General features: G+C 41.7%; 2 protein-coding genes across 4 annotated transcripts in view; one reads left to right on the top strand and one right to left on the bottom strand.

Annotated features, from left to right (window-relative positions):
* Window positions 1-1,659: 1,659 nt before the first annotated feature.
* adpgk (ADP-dependent glucokinase) overlaps window positions 1,660-20,118 on the top strand; it is a 270,498-nt gene continuing 252,039 nt past the window's right edge. Inside the window, exons 1-8 of one of the 3 annotated variants that reach the window (XR_013933791.1) lie at window positions 1,660-1,854; window positions 5,355-5,605; window positions 8,267-8,492; window positions 9,151-9,213; window positions 11,056-11,176; window positions 11,406-11,602; window positions 12,328-12,426; window positions 13,320-16,188. Coding sequence is in view for 2 of the 3 variants with exons in the window: in XM_080438476.1 (XP_080294602.1) it covers window positions 5,376-5,605; window positions 8,267-8,492; window positions 9,151-9,213; window positions 11,056-11,176; window positions 11,406-11,602; window positions 12,328-12,426; window positions 13,320-13,886 (1,503 nt within the window). In the remaining variant the exon portion in view is untranslated. Of the gene's footprint in view, window positions 1,855-5,354; window positions 5,606-8,266; window positions 8,493-9,150; window positions 9,214-11,055; window positions 11,177-11,405; window positions 11,603-12,327; window positions 12,427-13,319; window positions 16,272-20,118 lie in introns of those variants that run through there. The other 2 variants (XM_080438477.1, XM_080438476.1) reach the window with 2 other exon arrangements.
* LOC308092530 (DDB1- and CUL4-associated factor 15-like) lies at window positions 17,177-18,975 on the bottom strand. Its single transcript, XM_080438475.1, has one exon. The coding sequence runs from the start codon at window positions 18,900-18,902 to the stop codon at window positions 17,319-17,321; it is 1,584 nt and encodes a 527-aa protein (XP_080294601.1). The 5' UTR covers window positions 18,903-18,975; the 3' UTR covers window positions 17,177-17,318.

The following is a 20,118-nucleotide window of genomic DNA, read 5'->3' as shown; positions in this document are numbered from 1 at the left end:
ATGCTAAATTAATTAGATCATAATATGCATTAATATTAAAAGGTGTATCTTGAAATATATCAGGATACATGTCAAGTCTCAAAACTGATTAGTTTACTGATAAAAGTTGGGAAAGATCATTTTAGCCATTAGACCATTAGATTTTAGATTTTTTTAAATGTAATGCAGCTGTTAGTTAAAAGGAAAGGTTCAGTTACACTTGACTGCCCAGACTTAAGTGTAACCAGTGTAACCAGAGCAACTTCTGAACACAATCCATTTCACGTATCAGCACAGCCTCGGGCAAAGCAGTCAACAAGTACTGACAAGCAAAAAGTTTTGTGGTTTAGGAATAACGTCTGGCAATGAGAAGACCCTTGGTTTAATTCTCGGCTCCACATTTTGCCTGGTTGAGTGACCCATGAGCAAGCTCCCCTCCAAATTTAATTTAATTTAATTTAATTTGATTTAATTGAAATTGTCTGCTGGGCCAATAATGCACAGAATTCCACTCAGGGATCACTACAAATATTACTCCTGTTTATCTCTCATGTAAGGCTCCTCTGGTTTTGGTAGGCCTAACCGTGATTAATGTTACTTGACTTTTCTTTTACAAGGAGGATAGTGAAACACAAAATCCAAACGGTTATTTAGGATGATAGAATTACTGTAAATGGAGCACTTTTCTCTTAACATACAGATCTACAAGTAGCCTAGATCTAATAGGCAATGCCTACTGTGTCATTTTTAGGCATTCCATGGCAAGGCAAGGCAGTTTTATAGCACATTTCAACAAGGCAATTCAATTTGCTTTACACAGAACATCAAGCAAAGGAAACACAATTATAAAATGACATTAGGATGCATAAAACAAAATAAGTAAAAATTAATAGATACAGTTTAGTTATAGTGCAGAAGAGAAGAAAAGAGAAAAAATTAATATAACTTAATCAGAGGCAGCGGCAAACAAAAAGGCCTTTAGTTGTGTTTTAAAAGAAATAAGAGTGGCAGCAGACCTGAAGTTTTTTGGGAGTTGGACCATGATGAAACCCCTTAGAGTTGGCATGAAATTACCCTATGCAGAGTTTAGTGCCTTAACATAACATGAGAGGTAAAAGAAAGTACCCTAAACCTGGACACCGGCCACTAGACAGCTTGCTTGGGGCGCATGCGCCTTGCGAGGTAGGCGGAAGCGACTGTGTTTTATAACTCGGTGGTTGGTTCTCCTCCACACACCTAGTGTTGCCATGTCTGCTTATTATAAGCGACTTTGGGCTTCTTTTTCTGCAAAGTTGCTTGTTAATATTGGTAGTTGCGGTTTTTTGGGCTCGTTTCTATAAGTGTAGTTGTTTATTTGGGCTTGTTTCCTAATGTTGTTTAAACCAGTGTTTCTCAAACATTTTCAAGTCAAGGACCCCCGCATTTGTCTGCGGTCCGCAGACAAATGCATTAATTTTCAGATGGGTCCGCAGACTGCGGACCCATCTGAAAACACGTTATGCCAGGGACCTCCATACAAGATTTGTTAAGGTTTGATTCTTTTCACATTTATTCAATATTTTTTTATTTTAAATAGCCAATGTATATACGTTTAAAGGGCGAAGGGCTCGCTTCTTTTGGGCTTGTTTTCATATACCTGGGTCGCTTATTTCTTTCCCAAAACCTGGCAACACTGTCCACACAGCCTGCCTACTGCTGTGACAGATCAGACTGTCTCTACATGCACCTCTTCACTTCTTCAATGCCTTGACTTCCTTACCCTCTCCTGTCAGCGGCGGCACCCACAACAACAACCAGCTAAAATACTGTTCCTGACAGAACATAATCTCTCAACCACGACCCCCTTCCATCCTGATTACCAAGAGCTTGAATTCGGTATGTATGTGCTACTGTAGACCTGATACGACAGTCATGGATGAACTTCAACTTAGTCTTTGCACTTTCTCCCTTTTTGGCCTGTACATCTACACAAACGTTCAGATTTCAAATATAAAGTGCTTACCCCATGGCCACGGATGTTACAATTATGTACGGGTCCTCAGAAGTACCTGTATCTTCCGTATTATTCAACAAAAAGCATTTTAATCCGAATGGTGGCCATTTTCTCCATATGCTTTCTACTACGTGAATATCGACTGGGAGGTGTATTGCACTCTGATACATAATAACTCTATGAGAAAATGGCCACCGATTGGATGAAAATGCTTTTTATTTAACAATGAGGGAAATAAGGGTACTTCTGAGGACCCGTACACAATTGCAACATCCGTGGCCATGGGGTAAGCACTTTATATTTGAAATCTGAACGTTTATGTAGATGTACGGGCCGTAAATGGGGAGAGAGTGCAAACACTATGTTGAAGTTCATCCATGACGGGTCTTGGATCCATGGCTACTGCTGCTGCTGCTAACCATATCTAGTCCTTATTACCTGGGTACCAGCTTTTCTTAGTTACCAAGGCTTAGGAAGCTGAAGACTTTAACTTGTGATCGATCGTCTCTAAATGAGATCCGTGGTATTCTGGTGTATTTTCAAGCCACAAGTATAATGATTTTGCCCTCAGTGAACTGCAACGCAACTGGGTGGAGGGGGCAGCCATTCAGGCTCTTCCACGTTCGCTGTAACATTATACCGTTGAGTGGGATCCAGTACCCAGTCAGGGCATATACATTGGCTTTTTGAACATAGTAGATCTACAAGCTCACGACGCGTTGTGAGCTTGTAGATCTACTATTTTCAGAAAATTTTAAATATGTGGAATATTTTTGAAACTCTTTAACAACACCAATCTTGTATGGGGGTCCCTCCCTGGCATCAAATATTTTCAGATGGGGGTCCGCAGACAAATACATATTAATGTTGGGGTCTTGACATGAAAATATTTGAGAACCACTGGTTTAAACGAAACAAGCCCAAATAAGCAACTACACTTTAGAAACAAGCCCAATATTTTTTTTAATATTTACAAGCAACTTTACCGAAAAACAAGCCCAAATAAGCTTATAATAAGCAGACATGGCAACCCTGGTTGTGTGGGATCCAGTACTGGGGTCTCTACGTCAGATGTGGCGATGGACGGGGCTTACACAGCATAAAGACAACTTAAAGGAGAAAACCCTCATGTAATTAAATATAATGCATAGATATTATATTTAGTATTGGTTATTAGATTAACTGGAGACACACTGGGCCCAACGTTAGAGACCCAAGAATGAGGAGTTGAAGTTGTCATGTCATGTCAGTCATCAAGTGTGCAGTGGAGTTGTTGTGAATGAGTGGAATGCAGTGATGATGAGGAATCTTTGAAGGGCGGTATGACCATGATGAGGGTCATTTTATGGGCATGGGGACCTTTCCTGGGCCAGGATTGATGGAATTGCTGCAGAAAAATAGCCAGTTTGGATCTTTATTTAAAACTTGAAAACATTTGGGCAGTTTTTTATATCTTGTTCATGTTATCAGTTACCACATGTACCATTATGTATAGCCTAATCTCTGGGAGAAAGAGGAAGATGCTCTTCCCCATTGGCCTGACCTTTACCAGCTTCTCCCCATTCATCCTAGGACTCAGAGTTCCTGACTGTCTTATCTAGCACACAATGTGACAGGCTTGGTTTGAGTCTGTGTTCTTTGGATTCTTGCCTTGGGAGTCAGTGGGTTCATTGCTGTTATTTTTTCCCCCTTTTCATAATTTCAGACCATGCAACTCACCATATTTAGCTGATGGGTTGCCTCCTAGTGATGTTGCAATGTTGATGGTTTCACCATCATCAGTGTTGTGTAAATTCAATGTTTTGTGTGTTTGTTTACTTACACATTATCTTTGCTAATAATATGTTGCTTTCATTTTAATGTGTATTTTCAGACTTTAAAAAAAATCTTATCACACAAAAAAAAATGGTGACCCCCTGTAGTAACTCTGAGGACCCACTTAGGGGTCCTCATGGGCTTTCAACCCCCTGTTGAAAGCCCCTGATCAGATGACAGCTTTTAAAATTAAGTAATCTTTCTCTTTTCTTTATTTTTTTTAACGTACATAGTTCTTTCTAAATTTTACAACTTTGGGGAATATACATATTCCCCTATATATATATATATATATATTTATTATTTTTTAATTAATTATAATTAATTAATTCCTCCCCACACACATTTCTGTGTTGTCACTGCTGTATCCTATTGACTCACCTGCCAGTGAGGAGCCCCCACCGGGAGGACATAGAGTCTTCGTCCTACTCCTCCCGCCCAACACTCCCCGCTGACAGGTGCCGCCCAGCCCGTAGGAGTACATGCAATGACCAATATCACCCTCCCCGCCAGGCTTTCCTCCCCCGAACACGGGCCAATTGTGTTCGCATAGACGCCCGACAAAGCCGGTTGACTTGGTGAAATATTGAGAATCTTCACAAAATTGTGAAAGAAATTCTGAGATAATGAACTAGCCTGGTAAAGTAGACTCATCTGTGCCTAAAGTTAGATTACCTATTCAACCAAAGGACATAATTATTGGAATCGGCAGGTAATTAATGCTTGCCTGAATCTTTTGCCGTTGTTGAGGGAGTACATATGAAAATCTGACATCATGCAACCCAGTTCGTTCACGCTGAACGAACTGGATAATCTGGATAATCTCGGTCAGTTTATGTAAAACAACGTGTTTGGACATGTTGTTATGTAAGCTTATAGAGGTTTTCTAATATATTATTCTATTCACAGAGCACACTGTAAAGTGTTTTTTTTCACATGTCCTCCTCATAATGGAACTATATGATTCAGGTAAAAAACGAATCTATAAAATCGTTTTTTATAATTAGCTATTAGGTTTTCATGTTTTTTAATTTATGTTTTTTATTCTTCATCCATTCTCACTTCAAATTTTCACCATCTAACTATAATATGCATGGAATCATTGCGTGCGTGTCCGTGTTTCCCCCACATATCTTGAGAACCATCCAACCAATTGCCTTCAAAGTCACGTGTGTCACTGAGGACCTAGTAGGGAGTGTTGTGCACGGTGTGTCGGTTGGATCAGCGGATCTCTGAAAATATCTATAAATCCACAAATCCCCATATATGGACCCCTGATCTCATCAATATGACGTCATAGTACTGACATCATAGACTGGCCTCCAAGTATATGCCCATATATGGAGATCCCTGATAGGACATAATAGGTCTGATGTCATTGCCTGGCCTATAAGTACTATGATAATGTGTACTGTACCTGCACTAAGTACTCTGACAACGGGTACCCGTTGTTGGAGTACCGTACGCCGGTGACGGGTACGAGTACAACGGTAGTGCATAACCGGAGGGGCATGCGTTCTCAATGGATATTGTTCCCTGATTGTAATGAAAACATATTTCCTTCCAGGAGTGTGTTTGAGGTTGAACCATGTGGAGGAAGGCTTCACTAGCTGCCCTGCTGGCTCTAACTGTGGGCTATTTCTACCACACCACCCCCGACCTGCCAGGAGACATCCTGCAGTACATCACCACCATGGCACCCTTCCAGTCTGACCCTCAGAACCAGAACAGCATGCCCAGCTTTGAGCAAGCCATCGCCACTGCCTGGGAGACTCTGATCACCATGCCCACTCGACAGTGGAGTAAAGTGGCCGTCGGGTGAGTTGATTGTGGAGTGTTCTTACTCCAGTGCTTGTGTAACCAACAGCAGTCGGATCAAAGGCATAGTGGTATGCACATTAACATAGCTGGAGCTCGAACCATCAACCCATCTCTCACCAGCACCATGTGACCATGATACTGGAATACACACTGCCTTAACCCATTTAGACCTGTGGCCGATTCTAAAAACGCCTTCTAAATCCTGAAGTTTTCTGAAAAACGTCAAATATTTATTCAAAAATTACAACAAATGTATGTTGCTATGCTATATACTGTACATAGCAACAAGAACCCCAAAAGGGGTTCCCGTCCTAAAAGGTATAGTTACAAATAGGGGTTCCCGCCCAAAATCGGTTAACACATTCTGCTGCATGAAAAAGGCACATGTGAAGTGGGAAATATTTCAATATAAGGAGGAGTCTAGTGAGTGGCGATATCGGTAGACATCAATCACATGCTGCTTGGCAGCCAAGTGTTTAACAGAGTTCTGTGTTACGTATGAGTTTCTCAATGTCACAGAAAGATTACTTTAGATCAAATAAACCAGACTAAAAGTGTAAAAGGCCCAAATGAGTAGGGTTCATCCTTGGATCTGCCCATTAAACTAATTTACAACCCGCATGTACAGCCAGCAATCGACTGGTAATTTAGATTTTGGTGTCTTGGAGTTGGCGCCGATTAAATTCCGGTATATTTTGTACCGCTAATCTCACAACTCCCTACTTTGTCTAAATATCAGTAATGTTCTCCCACAGCTGTAGTGGGAATGAAAAGCGTCTGTTTACTGGTAGAATCATGGTGGTGCTTATTGCGAACGCCGCGCCTCCGACCAAGTGGAGCTTACTATGTAACTGTGCTTGGGTTGTGTCTGTCTGTCCGTGTGTGTCTCTGTGTGCAGCCGCGCCCCCATGTGACTCACGCTCTCATTGCCTCGCGCCCCCATGTGACTCACGTGCGTGCACTGCCTATTTGCAGCCGCCAGAGTGCAGGAATTTAGACAATGCTCTACACACACACACACACACACACACACACACACACACACACACACACACACACACACACACACACACACACACACACACACACACACACACACACACACACACACACACACACAATGTCAATGTTCTCTCCCCATCACGGTGAAATAACACAGATTACAAGTCCGTAAATACACAATATTTTCGAGCTGCTTTCGCTTCCAGCGTTCGCGCGTCTTACTTGTGTAAGATACTTTAGTTGAACAAACTGTTGTTCTGTTACCAAATGCTTCATAAACACAATCTTGGTGTAAGAGATTCAATGAAAATACAAAACAAAAAAACTTTTACATGCATGGAGCTCTTGTGCGCCGTGTACTGGTAGAGAGACTGAAAGTAGTAGGCCTTGCAAAGCTATATCATAAGAAAAATCGTATTCGCTGAATAATATATGCGACCAGAAAATAGTTAAATTTGTCAGCCTGCAGATGGTTGCCATTTTCTGTTCACCCCAAATAAAATACATATTTGATCAACTACCTAGTTTTGCATACTTTTAGACACCTTGATTGAGCATTACGCACTGAACCCGCAACATTAAAAAGACACTTGAGAATATGAGAGATCTTGTATGCAAAGCCAGCATTTTGGCCTGAAGGTGGTGCTATAGGAAAGGTCATGGGGTCACTCAAATAGTTGGGGTTCATCTTCCCAAGGAGCATCAATGCACTTGGCAAGTTTCATGTCAATCTGATAATTTGATTTTGAGATATTTTTATATAATGGGAAAATTTTGCCTAATGGTGGTGCTAGAGCTAGAGGAAAGGCCACTGGGATTTGGATTTTGGTTAGTTGAAAACCAGAAAACGGCATTCGAATCACTTTGATATTTGATCTGTGATCATAGAATGATCTCAGCAAACAATATGTCAATAAGAAATATATGTTTTATTAATCAAATAATATGTTTAACTGTAACACCCCAAATCCTAATCTGGAATCTCAGATGGGGATTAAAAGTTTGGAATCCTTGGGCCCTGGGGATAATGAAGGTACACCGCAAATTCCTTTGTAATCCAGCCGGTAGTTTTAGATATGACAAAGTCTGACTGACCAACATAATTATAGCCCCAAATGTTAATCATCTCTTCAGGGCAGCCAGGAGCCTATATTCCCTTCAAATGTCATGAAAATCAGCCCATCCGTTCTCAATTTATTATTTTCACAGATAGAATGAGCGAATACAATACCTTGCCATGTATTGCTGCAGGCAGGGTAATTACAGTGATTACATGCTCCCATTATATTGATACTCTCACTTCATGTATACATGACTGTAAACAATTCCCATTCCCATACCTTTTATGCTTATTAGATATCTTCTGCTATTCGATATGTCTTATTAGTGAATAGTGAGACTGAGGGACTCTTGTCTTTATTACACACTTTATGTATGATCTTTTGTTTTGATCTTTTATATTTTTACTCCTATTCTTATTTTAAATGTAACTGCAATTTGTGGAAAGCTTGCACTAAAGACTTTTCAGACACTCTTTTATGTCTGGTGTAAAATTGGGATGTGACAATAAAGTGAAGTTGAAGCTTGAGGTGAATCCTGTGATGTAATGGTAAATGGTAATTCATATCAAGTTCCTCTCTCTTCATTTTCCTCCAGTGTGAATGCATGTGTAGATGTGGTAGTGTCTGGAGTAGGACTCCTGCAGGCCATGGCTGTGGACCCAGGGGCTGGCATGGACCATGAAGTGTTACACTCCAAAGAGGACCTGAAGGAGGCATTCATCCATTACATGGGAAGGGGGGCGGCTGCAGAGCGTTTCTTCAGCGACGAGGAAGTCTTTCAGAGGATTGCCCGAGCAGCGGCAGAGTACCCTGGTGCCAAGGTGAACCTTTTCGCTGATCTAGTTTACGTGCTGTGTTTAATGACTAAGCAGTTGTGTTACTAAGCATCCTATTGTTTTTACAAAATAATGTGTAGGATTCAGGTTGAGATTTCATACCGGTAAGATTCAGGTTGAGATTTCATACAGGCAACTTATGTTATATAGACCAATGTTTCTCAACCTGTGGGTCAGGATCCAAAAATGTGTGATGAGACGTTCTCACAGGCTCACACAGACAAAGAAGTCCCTTTAGAGTAATATTGTTATTTTATATAGTGCAGCTGACTTCATGATTGATGCAAAATTCTGGTCTCTCCTAGTGCAAAACCAGTAGAGAACCACTAGTAAAAAACAGTCTTAATTCGTTTTGTGGTAATATGAGAAACTCAACTAGAAACCAGGGAGCCAAGACTCAAACCTTCTTTATAAAGAAACACTGGGATATATGCTAAATGTGACTGCAAGTAGAAAGGATGGGGGGGGGGATTTCTGGGAATAATTATACTTTTTCTGGTTTGAAGCTGATGAACCTACAATTCATACAATAATGTAAAATTCAGTGATGCTACAGTGATAGTCCCATAAGTCTCCTGGTATCGCAGCCATTATAGAGTTTACATTTGTAATTTTTCTTCCTTATCATTCTCTCCTCTCCCAGCTGTATGTTGGTGGAAATGCTGCTCTCATTGGACAGAAGTTGGCCTCCTACCCCAGACTTTCGGTACGTGGCTTGTGTTTTTTTTTGTATAATCCCTCAATAGTGATGTAAAGTAGACCTGTCATTAATGCTGGCTTTGCTTTTTTACACATAAGTAAACAACCTTTGTACGCATTTACGTGGGATGCCAGCATTCCAGAATCAGAGGCGTGAGTGACGTGACACAATAGGGTCAGCGTCTAATGTGTTGTCGGTAGATTCTATACATTAAATTACAAATGCAGACACAAAATTCACGACGTAGGAGACCAAAGTTGGAAAAGCTCCGGTTCTGAAGCATCTTCCTTTACCATAGTGTCATAAAGCTGTTTTCCAAATAAACAGAATTATCTTTTCAACAACAACTGAGTGGGTTCTACGTTACAAAACTCGCTTCATAACATAATTTCACCCCTCCCTTTCTCTTGTTTGCTCGATCTCTCTCTCACACACACACACACACACACACACACACACATTCACATACATACATATTAATGCATAACATTTCACGTATATTGTATTTTTGCGAGCAGCATGTTTGTGGGATCAGAAATAAATTGGTGGAGAGATTTAAGAAAAGCCGGGAACGGTTTGCTGTATAACATTGCGCGGACCTTACACATCACACCGCTGTCCCACCCTGCCGACTGTGTCTGTTACACAGATGTTGCTTAGGTTCTGTGACCTCTGCTGCCGGCTCAACAGCGAAACAACAATGCCCCCCCATTCTCCCATTCTGTGTCCATACCTTTTATACAGAACAGTGGGGCGGAATAATGGTGCAACATTCCCGCCTTGAACAGGCTGTCTAAAAGGGGCTACTGTTGACCATTCTACAGAGAACAGAGGCTATCAGAAGTTCCATTATTCAACAAAGCGTCATTAGCGGGCTGCTTTTTAAAGTGGACATTTTGGTTGCTGCTAGAGGCTGCATCAAACAATCTGCCTAATGGATTGTAAGATATCTTGTGTGTAAGTGGAAATTCTGACCCAATGATGGCACTAGAGGAAAACACAGAACCCGCACACATTCTCACATGATACCATATTTTCAGTAAAAAATTTTTGCTTTTAATAAAATAAAGTACCATGCAAGGTTCTGTACTTTTATCCCTTGATAGTACTGTTCAACCCAGCACCTTTTTAAGATGTGTGACTTCTAAACCAGTTTTTGAATGCTAGAGGAAAGACCATGGGGTCACAAATCATTAGGTCATCCTTTCAGAGAGCAAGAATGTGCACAGCAAATTCCATGGCAATACAGCCAGAAGTTTGACAACTAACTGGCAAAGCCCTAGAGCCCCACCCATAGTGGCTCTAGAAATGAACAAATTACTTACTACATGTTATGTTGGTTAATGTTAATGAATTTGTTTGTGTAGTTAAAGAAGCATGATAATGTGGCTTTGTTGCCTTGATGATTACCACAGAAGTCTTTTATTTGTGTCAGGTAACTAGTTTACAACGTTAAATACAAAATAAAAACGGCAGCATGCTTAACCCATTCAATCCGGGATTGAATGGGTTAAGCATGTACATATACATCTATGTATTTGGCTGCGGACCCCCATCTGATATATATTTTGTTCCAGGACCCCCAGAAGCAAAGATTTGAGTAAAAAATGTTCCCTTTAAAATATATATATATATTCATAGATTTGAACAAATCTTCAAGATTTTTCCAAAATTAGCAGATCTACAGGCTCATAGCGCGGCACTCTGTGCCACGCTATGAGCTTGTATATCTGCTCATTTTTTAATAGCCGAAGTATATATAAAATAATGTTTATAGCTAAAATCTAAAATGACACAGATGCGTTCCCGGATTGAATGGCTTAATGTGGAGCTGCTTTCCTCCCCCAGGTGTTGCTATGCGGCCCAGTTGGTCCTAAACTCCATGAGATGTTAGATGAGCAGATCCACGTCCCTCCAGGCTCCCTGCAGGAGGTAGACGAATACCACCTCATCCTGGAATACAAAGCAGGTGAAAACCAACACCATAGTCTGCATCACCCATTGAACTACGGGGGTTGTTTTTCCACTTTGTGGTGAACCACCTCCCCTTGTGTTGCTGAGAAACCCAAGAGCTACCTCATAGAGAAGTTTCAAGGTTTTATGATGCGATTTATGAAAATGTGCTATGCAAATATTGATTGACTAAGAACAATGGTAAGCTGAAATGATTTCTGGGTGACATCTCTTCTGGTTTCCAGGTGAACAGTGGGGTCCGACACAGGCTCCACAGGCCAACCGCTTCATCTTCTCCCATGACGTTTCGAACGGGGAGATGAGCTCCCTGGAGGCCTTCGCAGCCAGTCTGGAGGACTTCCAGCCGGAACTGGTGGTCCTGTCTGGACTTCACATGATGGAGGGACAGGGACGAGAGCTGTGGGAGGACAGACTTAAAGAGGTCTGCAGAAGCCACGTACCCCTTACATTTAGAATCAGAATAGTGTGTGTGTGTGTGTTTGTGGCAATAGTTCACAGGCAGCAATAGAATGCTGCCTAGATTTTTTTTTTAAATAAGGTTACTCCATTTCTACACAGATCCGGTCTTGTACTTTATACATCACAGTGCTTTGAAAAAGAAAACAATTCACTCGCATGCTTTTTTCTCTGCCTTTTTGTGATTGATTTGTCAGATTAGGGTATTTCTGTACTTGGGTCTTTCTTCATCCAAAAATATATCCACGTATATAAATAACTGACAACAGTATTTATTAGTAGTATCAGAAATAATGACTTCTTTCTGCGTTTAGTGGTTGCATTGGTTGCAACATCCACCAAGGATGGTGGATGTTGATTGATAACTGTTAGTGTGGCTGGCCTTGCCTTGTGTAGAGGAAAAAAAGAGTTAACATTGTAGGCATAGGACATGAAATACAGTCAGACCATAGCCTATACATTGTAGTCAAAAGAGTGAATGAGTCTCAGTTAAACAACTGAATGCATCGTCTTTACTCCCAAAAAGACACCTATCCATGTTTGCAGCAAACAAATCTGTGTCAGTTTGCAGGGCTTCATAAGAGACTTAAGGGGAAATGCTGTGAAACGTCTTGGTGTGGCATTTCTGCCTTTTAGACCGTGTAATCTTTAGGTGTGTCTAACCTCCTCCTCTTGCTTCCTGTTTGTCAGGCTGTGGCGATCATATCAGACATCCGTAAAGAGGTTCCTGTTCACCTGGAGCTGGCCAGCATGACGGACAGAGATTACATGAACACCATAATGCAGGAGGTACATGTGGACAGGTGTATTACTGTTAATACTGGACTGGGTGTCAGTAGAAACCAACTGTTGGTTCACAGACTGTTGGTGTGCGAGTCTCAGAACAAGCTTACAAACAGGTTTTGGTTAATTAATCCCTCCTTAGTTTATCCCGCCGGAGAAATTTGCCAGTTGGCATGGCCAGTCAGTTATGAAACATAGGACAGATACAGAAAAATAATCAGAATCTGCTTTGTCACATCACAGGTTAGCAGAAGTAAAAAAGTGGGTGAAATTCGTTTTCGTGCATAGTTCCCATCGTATCGTTATTTCCATAGAAAAAAGAAAGGGAAGAAGATGGGGGGGGGGGGGGAGGAGATCAAACAAGAGAACAAAAAAAAACAGTTATCTACATATTTACACATGATACCTGAGATAAGATATAAAAGGTGTGTGTGTGAGCATAGCAGCAGATGTATACTGTGCATGATATACGTTAAGGTGCTAGAAAAACACACAATAAAAAAGACCAAAGTCAGTGCGTTGTACATGGGATTAAGGTGCAAAATGTCAGTGCGTGTCGGCCACATTATCCACATAAAGTAGACTGACACTGGTATAATCCGCAAGTAGGTCCAGGAGGAAGAGCAAAGAAAAAAAAGTCAAGTCACTTGCCCCTGATCCAAGTCACAGTTACTGTAGGAGAACAAATAGTACTAATAATAGAAAATAGAAAACTCATGGTGATTAGGGTACCAGAAACCTGGTACCACAGAAATCTTGCTTGGCTTTGTTGTACATAACTTCTAAACTGTTTATTGTAGAATTATGAGACCGATTGCATATGAAAGCATGTCTCACTGCATTGCTGACCATCCTCCTATAATCCAGTGTTTCATTAAAGGCTGTTGTGTTCCTGTTAGCAGGTCATGCCCATCGTCAGCTCCATCGGTCTGAATGAGCAGGAGCTGTTGTTCCTCTCTCAAGCCGGAGGGGGTCCTCACGCCGACCTCCCGGCCTGGAAGGGCATCCCAGATGTGGGCAGAGTTGCAGACATCCTCCTCTGGATCCTGGACGAGCATGGCCGCGTGGACCCCTCATCCGAAGCGGACCTGACACGGATACACTTCCACACCCTTGCCTACCACATCATCGCCACCGTGGACGGCTACTGGGGGAACCAGGCGGCCGCTGTGATGGCCGGAGCTCGAGTGGCGAGCACCCAGGCTTGCGGCCTCGATGTTGTCGACGTCAGCAAGGTGGAGCTCAAAGCGCCCCTGGAGTTCCAAAGCTCGTTCGACGGCGAGGACAAAGCAAGGCTGACCCTCGACCCCGCACAACCCGTGACAGTGTGGCTCCGCGGCAACGTCATCTTCCACCTCACACCGGTGCTGGTCTGCAAGCAGCCGTTGCGGACCGTGGGTCTGGGGGATGCCATTTCGGCAGAGGGACTCGTCTACTCTGAGTTAAAACCACAACAGCGATTTTGAGATTATCCAAAGGTTTCATTGAATCCCCAGAGCACTCTGATTCCGCAGAACAAAGCCGTTTTTTGTTGTTGTTTTGTTAATCAGGAGTTTCGGAATTGTCATCTCTATCTCACACACACACATACAGTACACACACGTACACAACCCCTGCCTTTACAGAGAACTGGGAGAAAGTATAGTAGAGTTACATAAGAGTGAGCACTGGTGGGGTTCGACTCCCAGGCTGTCTCCAAGGACAACGTGTGGGTCCTCAGGCAAGTGTCTTAACTTCCACACCATTAACAGGCAAAGCAAAGTTAACAAGGCAGTGAAAGACCCCCCACCCTTTCACTGAAGTTTGGACTGTAGGTTTACGTTGAAGGTGTGGAATTCTCGCCCATTCCATCTCAATTTCTGGATCAGTGTTTCATCTTTTTCTCTTTTTCAATACCTGTTTTTGATCTCTTGGTCGGGTCTCCCTTCTCTCTTCCCGTTTCTGGAATTCTGTGGACATGCATGGAATGTGGATGAGAGACATTCTAGAACTGGGTGATGGGGGTCCTCTTCGAACATTCTAGAATGTTGGCCAGAAACTATGCACAGTGGGCAGTAGTTCTAAAGCCATTCTCCCACACAGCTCCAAAGAGTATAACTTTTATTTCGGTCACCTGATTCCATTTTTTGACTGGCATATATTAAGTATGCAGTGCCTTGAAAGAAACAAATTGTTGTGAAATGACTATAGAATAATTATGTTAAATGTTTATTAATATTTCAGAGCCAACCACTAATGGATAATGCAATGCATCTCATTATTGGCCCCTGGTTGCTGGAAGAATATGGCCAAGAAACGGGTCATTTAGACTGGATGCTGATAAATATCATGTAACACAGTAGATATTTCTAGGGGTTTAAGTGGTATGTTGGCATTGTTTTTTTTCTGTATAGCTCATGTGTACATCTTTTGGCGCATTCACTAAATGCAAGCACTAGGAAGGTCAGATGAAACTGAGGAAAAAGATTTATCACAGAAAGTCTTCTCACACGGGTATCTTAACTCTCATATTGTCTTTTATTTCCACCTTGGGAGCTTAGAATGAACAGTTCTTCCAGTGGAACTTGTACTCACCACCTTAGGAGCGTTCAGTATGAATCTGCTCCTTGAATAAGAATATACTTGACCTGTCATGTTTTGTTCTTTAAATCTACCTTTTGGATGAAAGGGCAAAAAACTAGGAATTAATACTTCACGCTCGATGTTTATCTTAACTTTCTCAAGCTACTGTATGAACAGTTAAGTTTTAATGAACTGCACATAGAGCAGACAAAATTGTCGTCCTGATAACTGTTGTTTCATATCATGAATCTTGGGCCAGTTGTTTAATACCACCTGGTGAAGGTGTATATTTAATCTTCCACATAGCTATTTAAAGAACTGTTATGCAGGGGATTGGATCGACACATTATGCAGTAATACTTGAGAATCAAATGCCAACTCAGTGGCCAAGATGTTGTCAATGAAACGATATACCCACACATGCTACTAAACAGTATACTATCCACTTCTTGCCTGATATTTAGACTGAATGGCCATTTTGTTGCCAAAAATTGTTAGGGGTATTAAAGGCCCCACAATTTGAAACGTTGGCTATTTGCAAATGGCTAAATCAGGGGTCTGGAGCCAGGCAAGTCCAAATCTGTACTAACAGTACTTTGGTTAGGTCAGTTTTAAGTTATTTTTCTCAGTTTTACTACTTGGACAGTAAATGCTGTTTGGTTTCGGAGGACAGAGAGTAGCATTCACTTTAGTTCTCATTTACTTCCTACAAATGTCAATTGAATGAATAATAAAACGTCATCACACTCCACGATAACGTCCAACGCACTCCAAGTCTGTCATGAGTAATTGATGCTAGATTCCTCAATCATTAACATATTCTTGTGCTAGTAATAAGGTAAATATATCCTTTAACAGAGATGGTTTGATTGCAATATAAGATGTAAATTATGCCCTCAATTCAGTAGTAAGTTTTGACTGCCAGATCAATGTTTGTATACCTCAAACGGCCACTGAAGGCATGCAATAATAGTCTTATTATAGTAATGTAAAAAAAAAAAGATACAAGACAGTTGTATGGCATCTCCTCTTATTTACCGGAATGGTTTCTTTGCACTAGTGTAAGTGGCAGTTGTGCTTGAAGAAGGCATCTGCAGAGGTGAATGTAGCCTCATCTCCCAATGTTTTCACCTCCATGTCTTGTTCTTGGCAAGTACAATCTAATTCAAGTTTACTGGTGTATTTTTTTGGTAGTTTTTAACATTTGTCGGGTCATTTATTTTTCCTTGTAGTTTTGTCCTTAAGATGTACAGTATATGAAGAGTATATAAAAATAGTATTTGGCTGTAGTGTGGACTTGGTGTGTCTTTCTTAAAGTTGTAGGCACTGATATAGATTTATAGAACATGAGGTTTGTGGTGTAACTACTTATCTAATCATTGAAATGGTTGTATGTAGTGTCACATGCTAATCTATAACCCGGTTTAATACTGCAATGCAATTTAATTTGTTCCATTCCTAACTTGTAGCTTTCCCTACTCTGCATCCGGTTACACAAACACAAGAGCTTTGACATTCCCATATACAGATGTTAGGTAGCACTTTACAGAGTTCTCATGCTTTCCTGGCATGGCATCCTCCAACATAATCCTGAAAATGTCATATATTTAGCCATTCTGGCTGTTCTAAAATACCTGTTTTTGACCTTCCAGTAAATCTCTCTCCAATTTGGGCTATATGTTTTGATCAGTCAAGCACATTTCATCCCATTCATTTGAATAAATTACAGTTCTGTTCCCCCTTTTTTGTTTTACTATCCAAATATGTATTAAGATCTTGTTACAATGCCCTTGAATCTTCAAATAATTCCTTCAACTTTTCTTCTGCACATCTTATAAAAAGCTGTTCTATGTTAGATGGTTCCCTTAATGTTTCACCATTCTTTATTGTTCTGAAAATGTTTCACTTGTAGATATTATAGTGGTCCTGGGTAAATAAGTTAAATTCTTGAGTGAGTTGTTGAAATGCTTTTAGTATTTACATACACCATCCGCTTCTTAAGGTCAATATTAGTGCTGCAAACAAGAGCTTTGACATTCCCATGTACAGATGTTAGGTGGCACTTTACCAACTCTGTAAATTAAAAAATTGGTAACTTTATATTGATTAAAATTCTTGCCTTATTCCATATTTTAGATTAGACCATAGACCAACCGACCTCTTAGTTATTATACCTCAAGGGGCAAACGCCAAAAGGTCACTTTTCTCTAGTACACAGAAGACAGTGTCACTCACACAAGAATAACTGCAAAAGTTTATTTAAAGAAAAAAGATCAGGCTGTGTGTATCTGTATTTTACGAGTTCTCCTGTTATATGCAAATGTCAGTGTCACTCTTCAAAATACAATTGAGGTACATCGGTCACTGTCTACCAACATTCCTGCTTCCAGAGCTTTGTTACTCATGCAGTGGATGTAGCTGTTCTCAGGAACTACTAGACACTTGGCACAGGACTTCCTGTGAGAACTCTTCCAATCATCTGTGAAATCATCTTTGAATTCTGTGAGGTCACCTGCCCCAATGGTGCAGCACAACCCAGTGTTGAGGTCCCAGCTGACCTGCAGGTTGGATTGGTAAGCGTTGGGCTCTTCTTCTGAGTCCGTCAAAAGCAGGCCAATGTCGATCATCACTTGGTTGGTCTCTGGACACACCTCCAGTATGACAGGGTCATAGTCATGATCATCCCGACGGATCTGACGGCCCCAGGTACCGCTCCTGATCACCTCATCGATAAGAGCTTCATAGTTCAGCGTCAACTGCTCCACACACACACACGGCCTGTTATGCGAACCTCTGACCAACCACAGCTTCCTTCCTGATAGATCTGTGACATCGAACCGCGTCTCGTTATGATCCATTAAATCCGCAAAAGGCTCCACTTCCCCTGGCCCCGGCTGTGGGAGGCAGTAGTGCAAGTGTGTGTAGTTGACATAAGTGGGCTCACTGACTCTGAGACTTGCTTCTTGATGCGAGGATAAGGGCGAGGTTGGCGGGGAAGACGAGGAGGGTGACCTGGTGAATGTCTGTCTGCCATCGGGGGATCCCTGAGGTACCGTGGAAGTAAAAGGAGGAGGAGAGGGTGAGGATTGACTTGATTCTGATCCTGATGATTCTGACTCTGCTGGAGGAGCTGCTCTTACGGAGTCGAAGATCTTAGGTGACTGGCTATGCTCACCTGCTGGACAGAAAGAGATACCACAGGCTATCAGGGATCTCTGATCGTCCCACAGGATGACCTGGTCCTTTTCCATGTGTAAGGCTGCGTGGAAGTCGAGGCAGTTGGTGAGAATATAGCCATGCTCCAGACATCCCCCTCTACCTGAGTCTGTGCGTATGGTTGAGGTTGCTGACGGGACAGGACAGCAGTGAGGGCAGGGTGTAGATGGAGGATTGGAAGCAACGTTGACGTAGAGGTCAACGGAGTCTTCGCTAAAGGAGCCATAGATGACAATTTTGGAGTCGTCTTTGGGCCACTCACACACAGTAAGATGCAGGTCTTCTTCGATGATCTCTTCGAACTCGAAGCATTCAAAAAGCTGCACACGTTGCACAAGTTTGAGTTTGCTGTGCAGGTTAAACTCCCACCAGTACAGATGGTAGCGGTAGTAAAGAAGAGCCCAGTGTTTGGTGTAGGAGAGAACGTATCGGCCACATTTGGTAAATCCAAGAAAAGTGTGTCTTGCTCTGTCTCCTTCAGTGACAATGTTCTGCAAGGGGACACGTACCAGAGGTGGTAGTTCCCTGAAAAGATGTTGAGAAAACCCTCCTGACAGCTTGCCGCGTGTGAGAAGCTTGACGACGTTGTCTTTTCGCTTTTTATGCATTTTTTGTTTGTTGTTGTCGCCGTGCTCTGACTTGGGGCTGGAGGGTGCCATCTTCGAAACATGTGGTCGTCCGGAAGGAGGAGGAGCTTTTATCATCTGACGCCCCCCCAGAAGCGTGAGCAGCGAATCAGAAGCAGTGTAGCTCAAGATCACTGTTTAGGATTATTGTTCATTTCCTACATTTTGTTTTTAATTATTATTTCAAAAGTCAAAAAATCCCTAAAGATTTATCATAATTTAAAAAGAAATTCAAACGTTTTTCAAAAGAATACCATAAAACAAAAATCCATGAATTTAGAGGGGAAACGATACTTTGAAGAAATAGTGAAAATAGCAAATCTACAAGCTCACAACACGTCAGATTGCGACGTGTTGTGAGCTTATAGATCTGTTATTTTCACTAGTTTGGGTCCTGGATGAGACAAATTTCTCTTTTGGGTCTGGAGCTAAAGTTTGGAAACCACTGCTCTAGATCCCATAGCTCCAATAGAAGGCCCTGTGATTGGATACTTGGTTGTCAAACCAACTGTTGAAGCGTGGAGGGCCGGCAACCCTGGCCTTATTTTTAACTCTATGGAGGCAACATAGGGAAACCGTGTCCATATTTGTAATAAAATACATTCTGCAGACATAAGGTAATCTGATGTAATAAAAAATCCTGTTGTGGCCAAACAACCGCTATTCCATAATGTGCATATAACTCTAAATTGCGGGCAGATTATTTGTCTCCGTGGCAACTAACTACGTACTTAGCCATGCAGACGGGATATGGGATCACTTACCTTGCAGAATAAAGATTGCAAGGATTTATCAGTGATGTCATCGGCATACGGAAGGGCTTCGCGGCCCGCAATGGGCCCCCATGTATCAGTGACGTCACTGAAACGACCTTGGTATCTTCTTCCTAGTCTGTACCCCGGGACGCCTCCTCTTCAGGTTGCCATGTCTGCTTATTATAAGCGTCTTTGGGCTTGTTTTTCGCTTGTAAATATTTGGGCTTGTTTCTAAAGTGTAGTTTCTTATTTGGGCTTGTTTACTAATGCTGTTTAACCCAGTGGTTCAAAAACATTTTCAAATTAAGGACCCCGCCAATTAATATGTATTTGTCCCCGGACCGGACCCCCATCTGAAAATATTTTGTGCCAGGGACCCCCGTACGAGGCTTGTGTTGTTAATGTGTAAAAAAAAAAAAAAAGGGTTTAAAACGCTCATGTACAGACTAGTGTTGGTCGCTTCTTTTGGGCTTGTTTCCATAGACCTGGTTGCTTGTTTGTCTCGCAAAATCTGGCAACCCTGCTCCTCTTTCTTCCCC

Source organism: Gymnoscopelus braueri, assembly GCF_963280865.1.
Source record: "Gymnoscopelus braueri genome assembly, chromosome: 9".
Lineage (NCBI taxonomy): Eukaryota > Metazoa > Chordata > Actinopteri > Myctophiformes > Myctophidae > Gymnoscopelus > Gymnoscopelus braueri.
The sequence above is the reverse complement of the archived record's forward strand: the minus strand, read 5'-3'. Positions and strand labels throughout refer to the sequence as shown.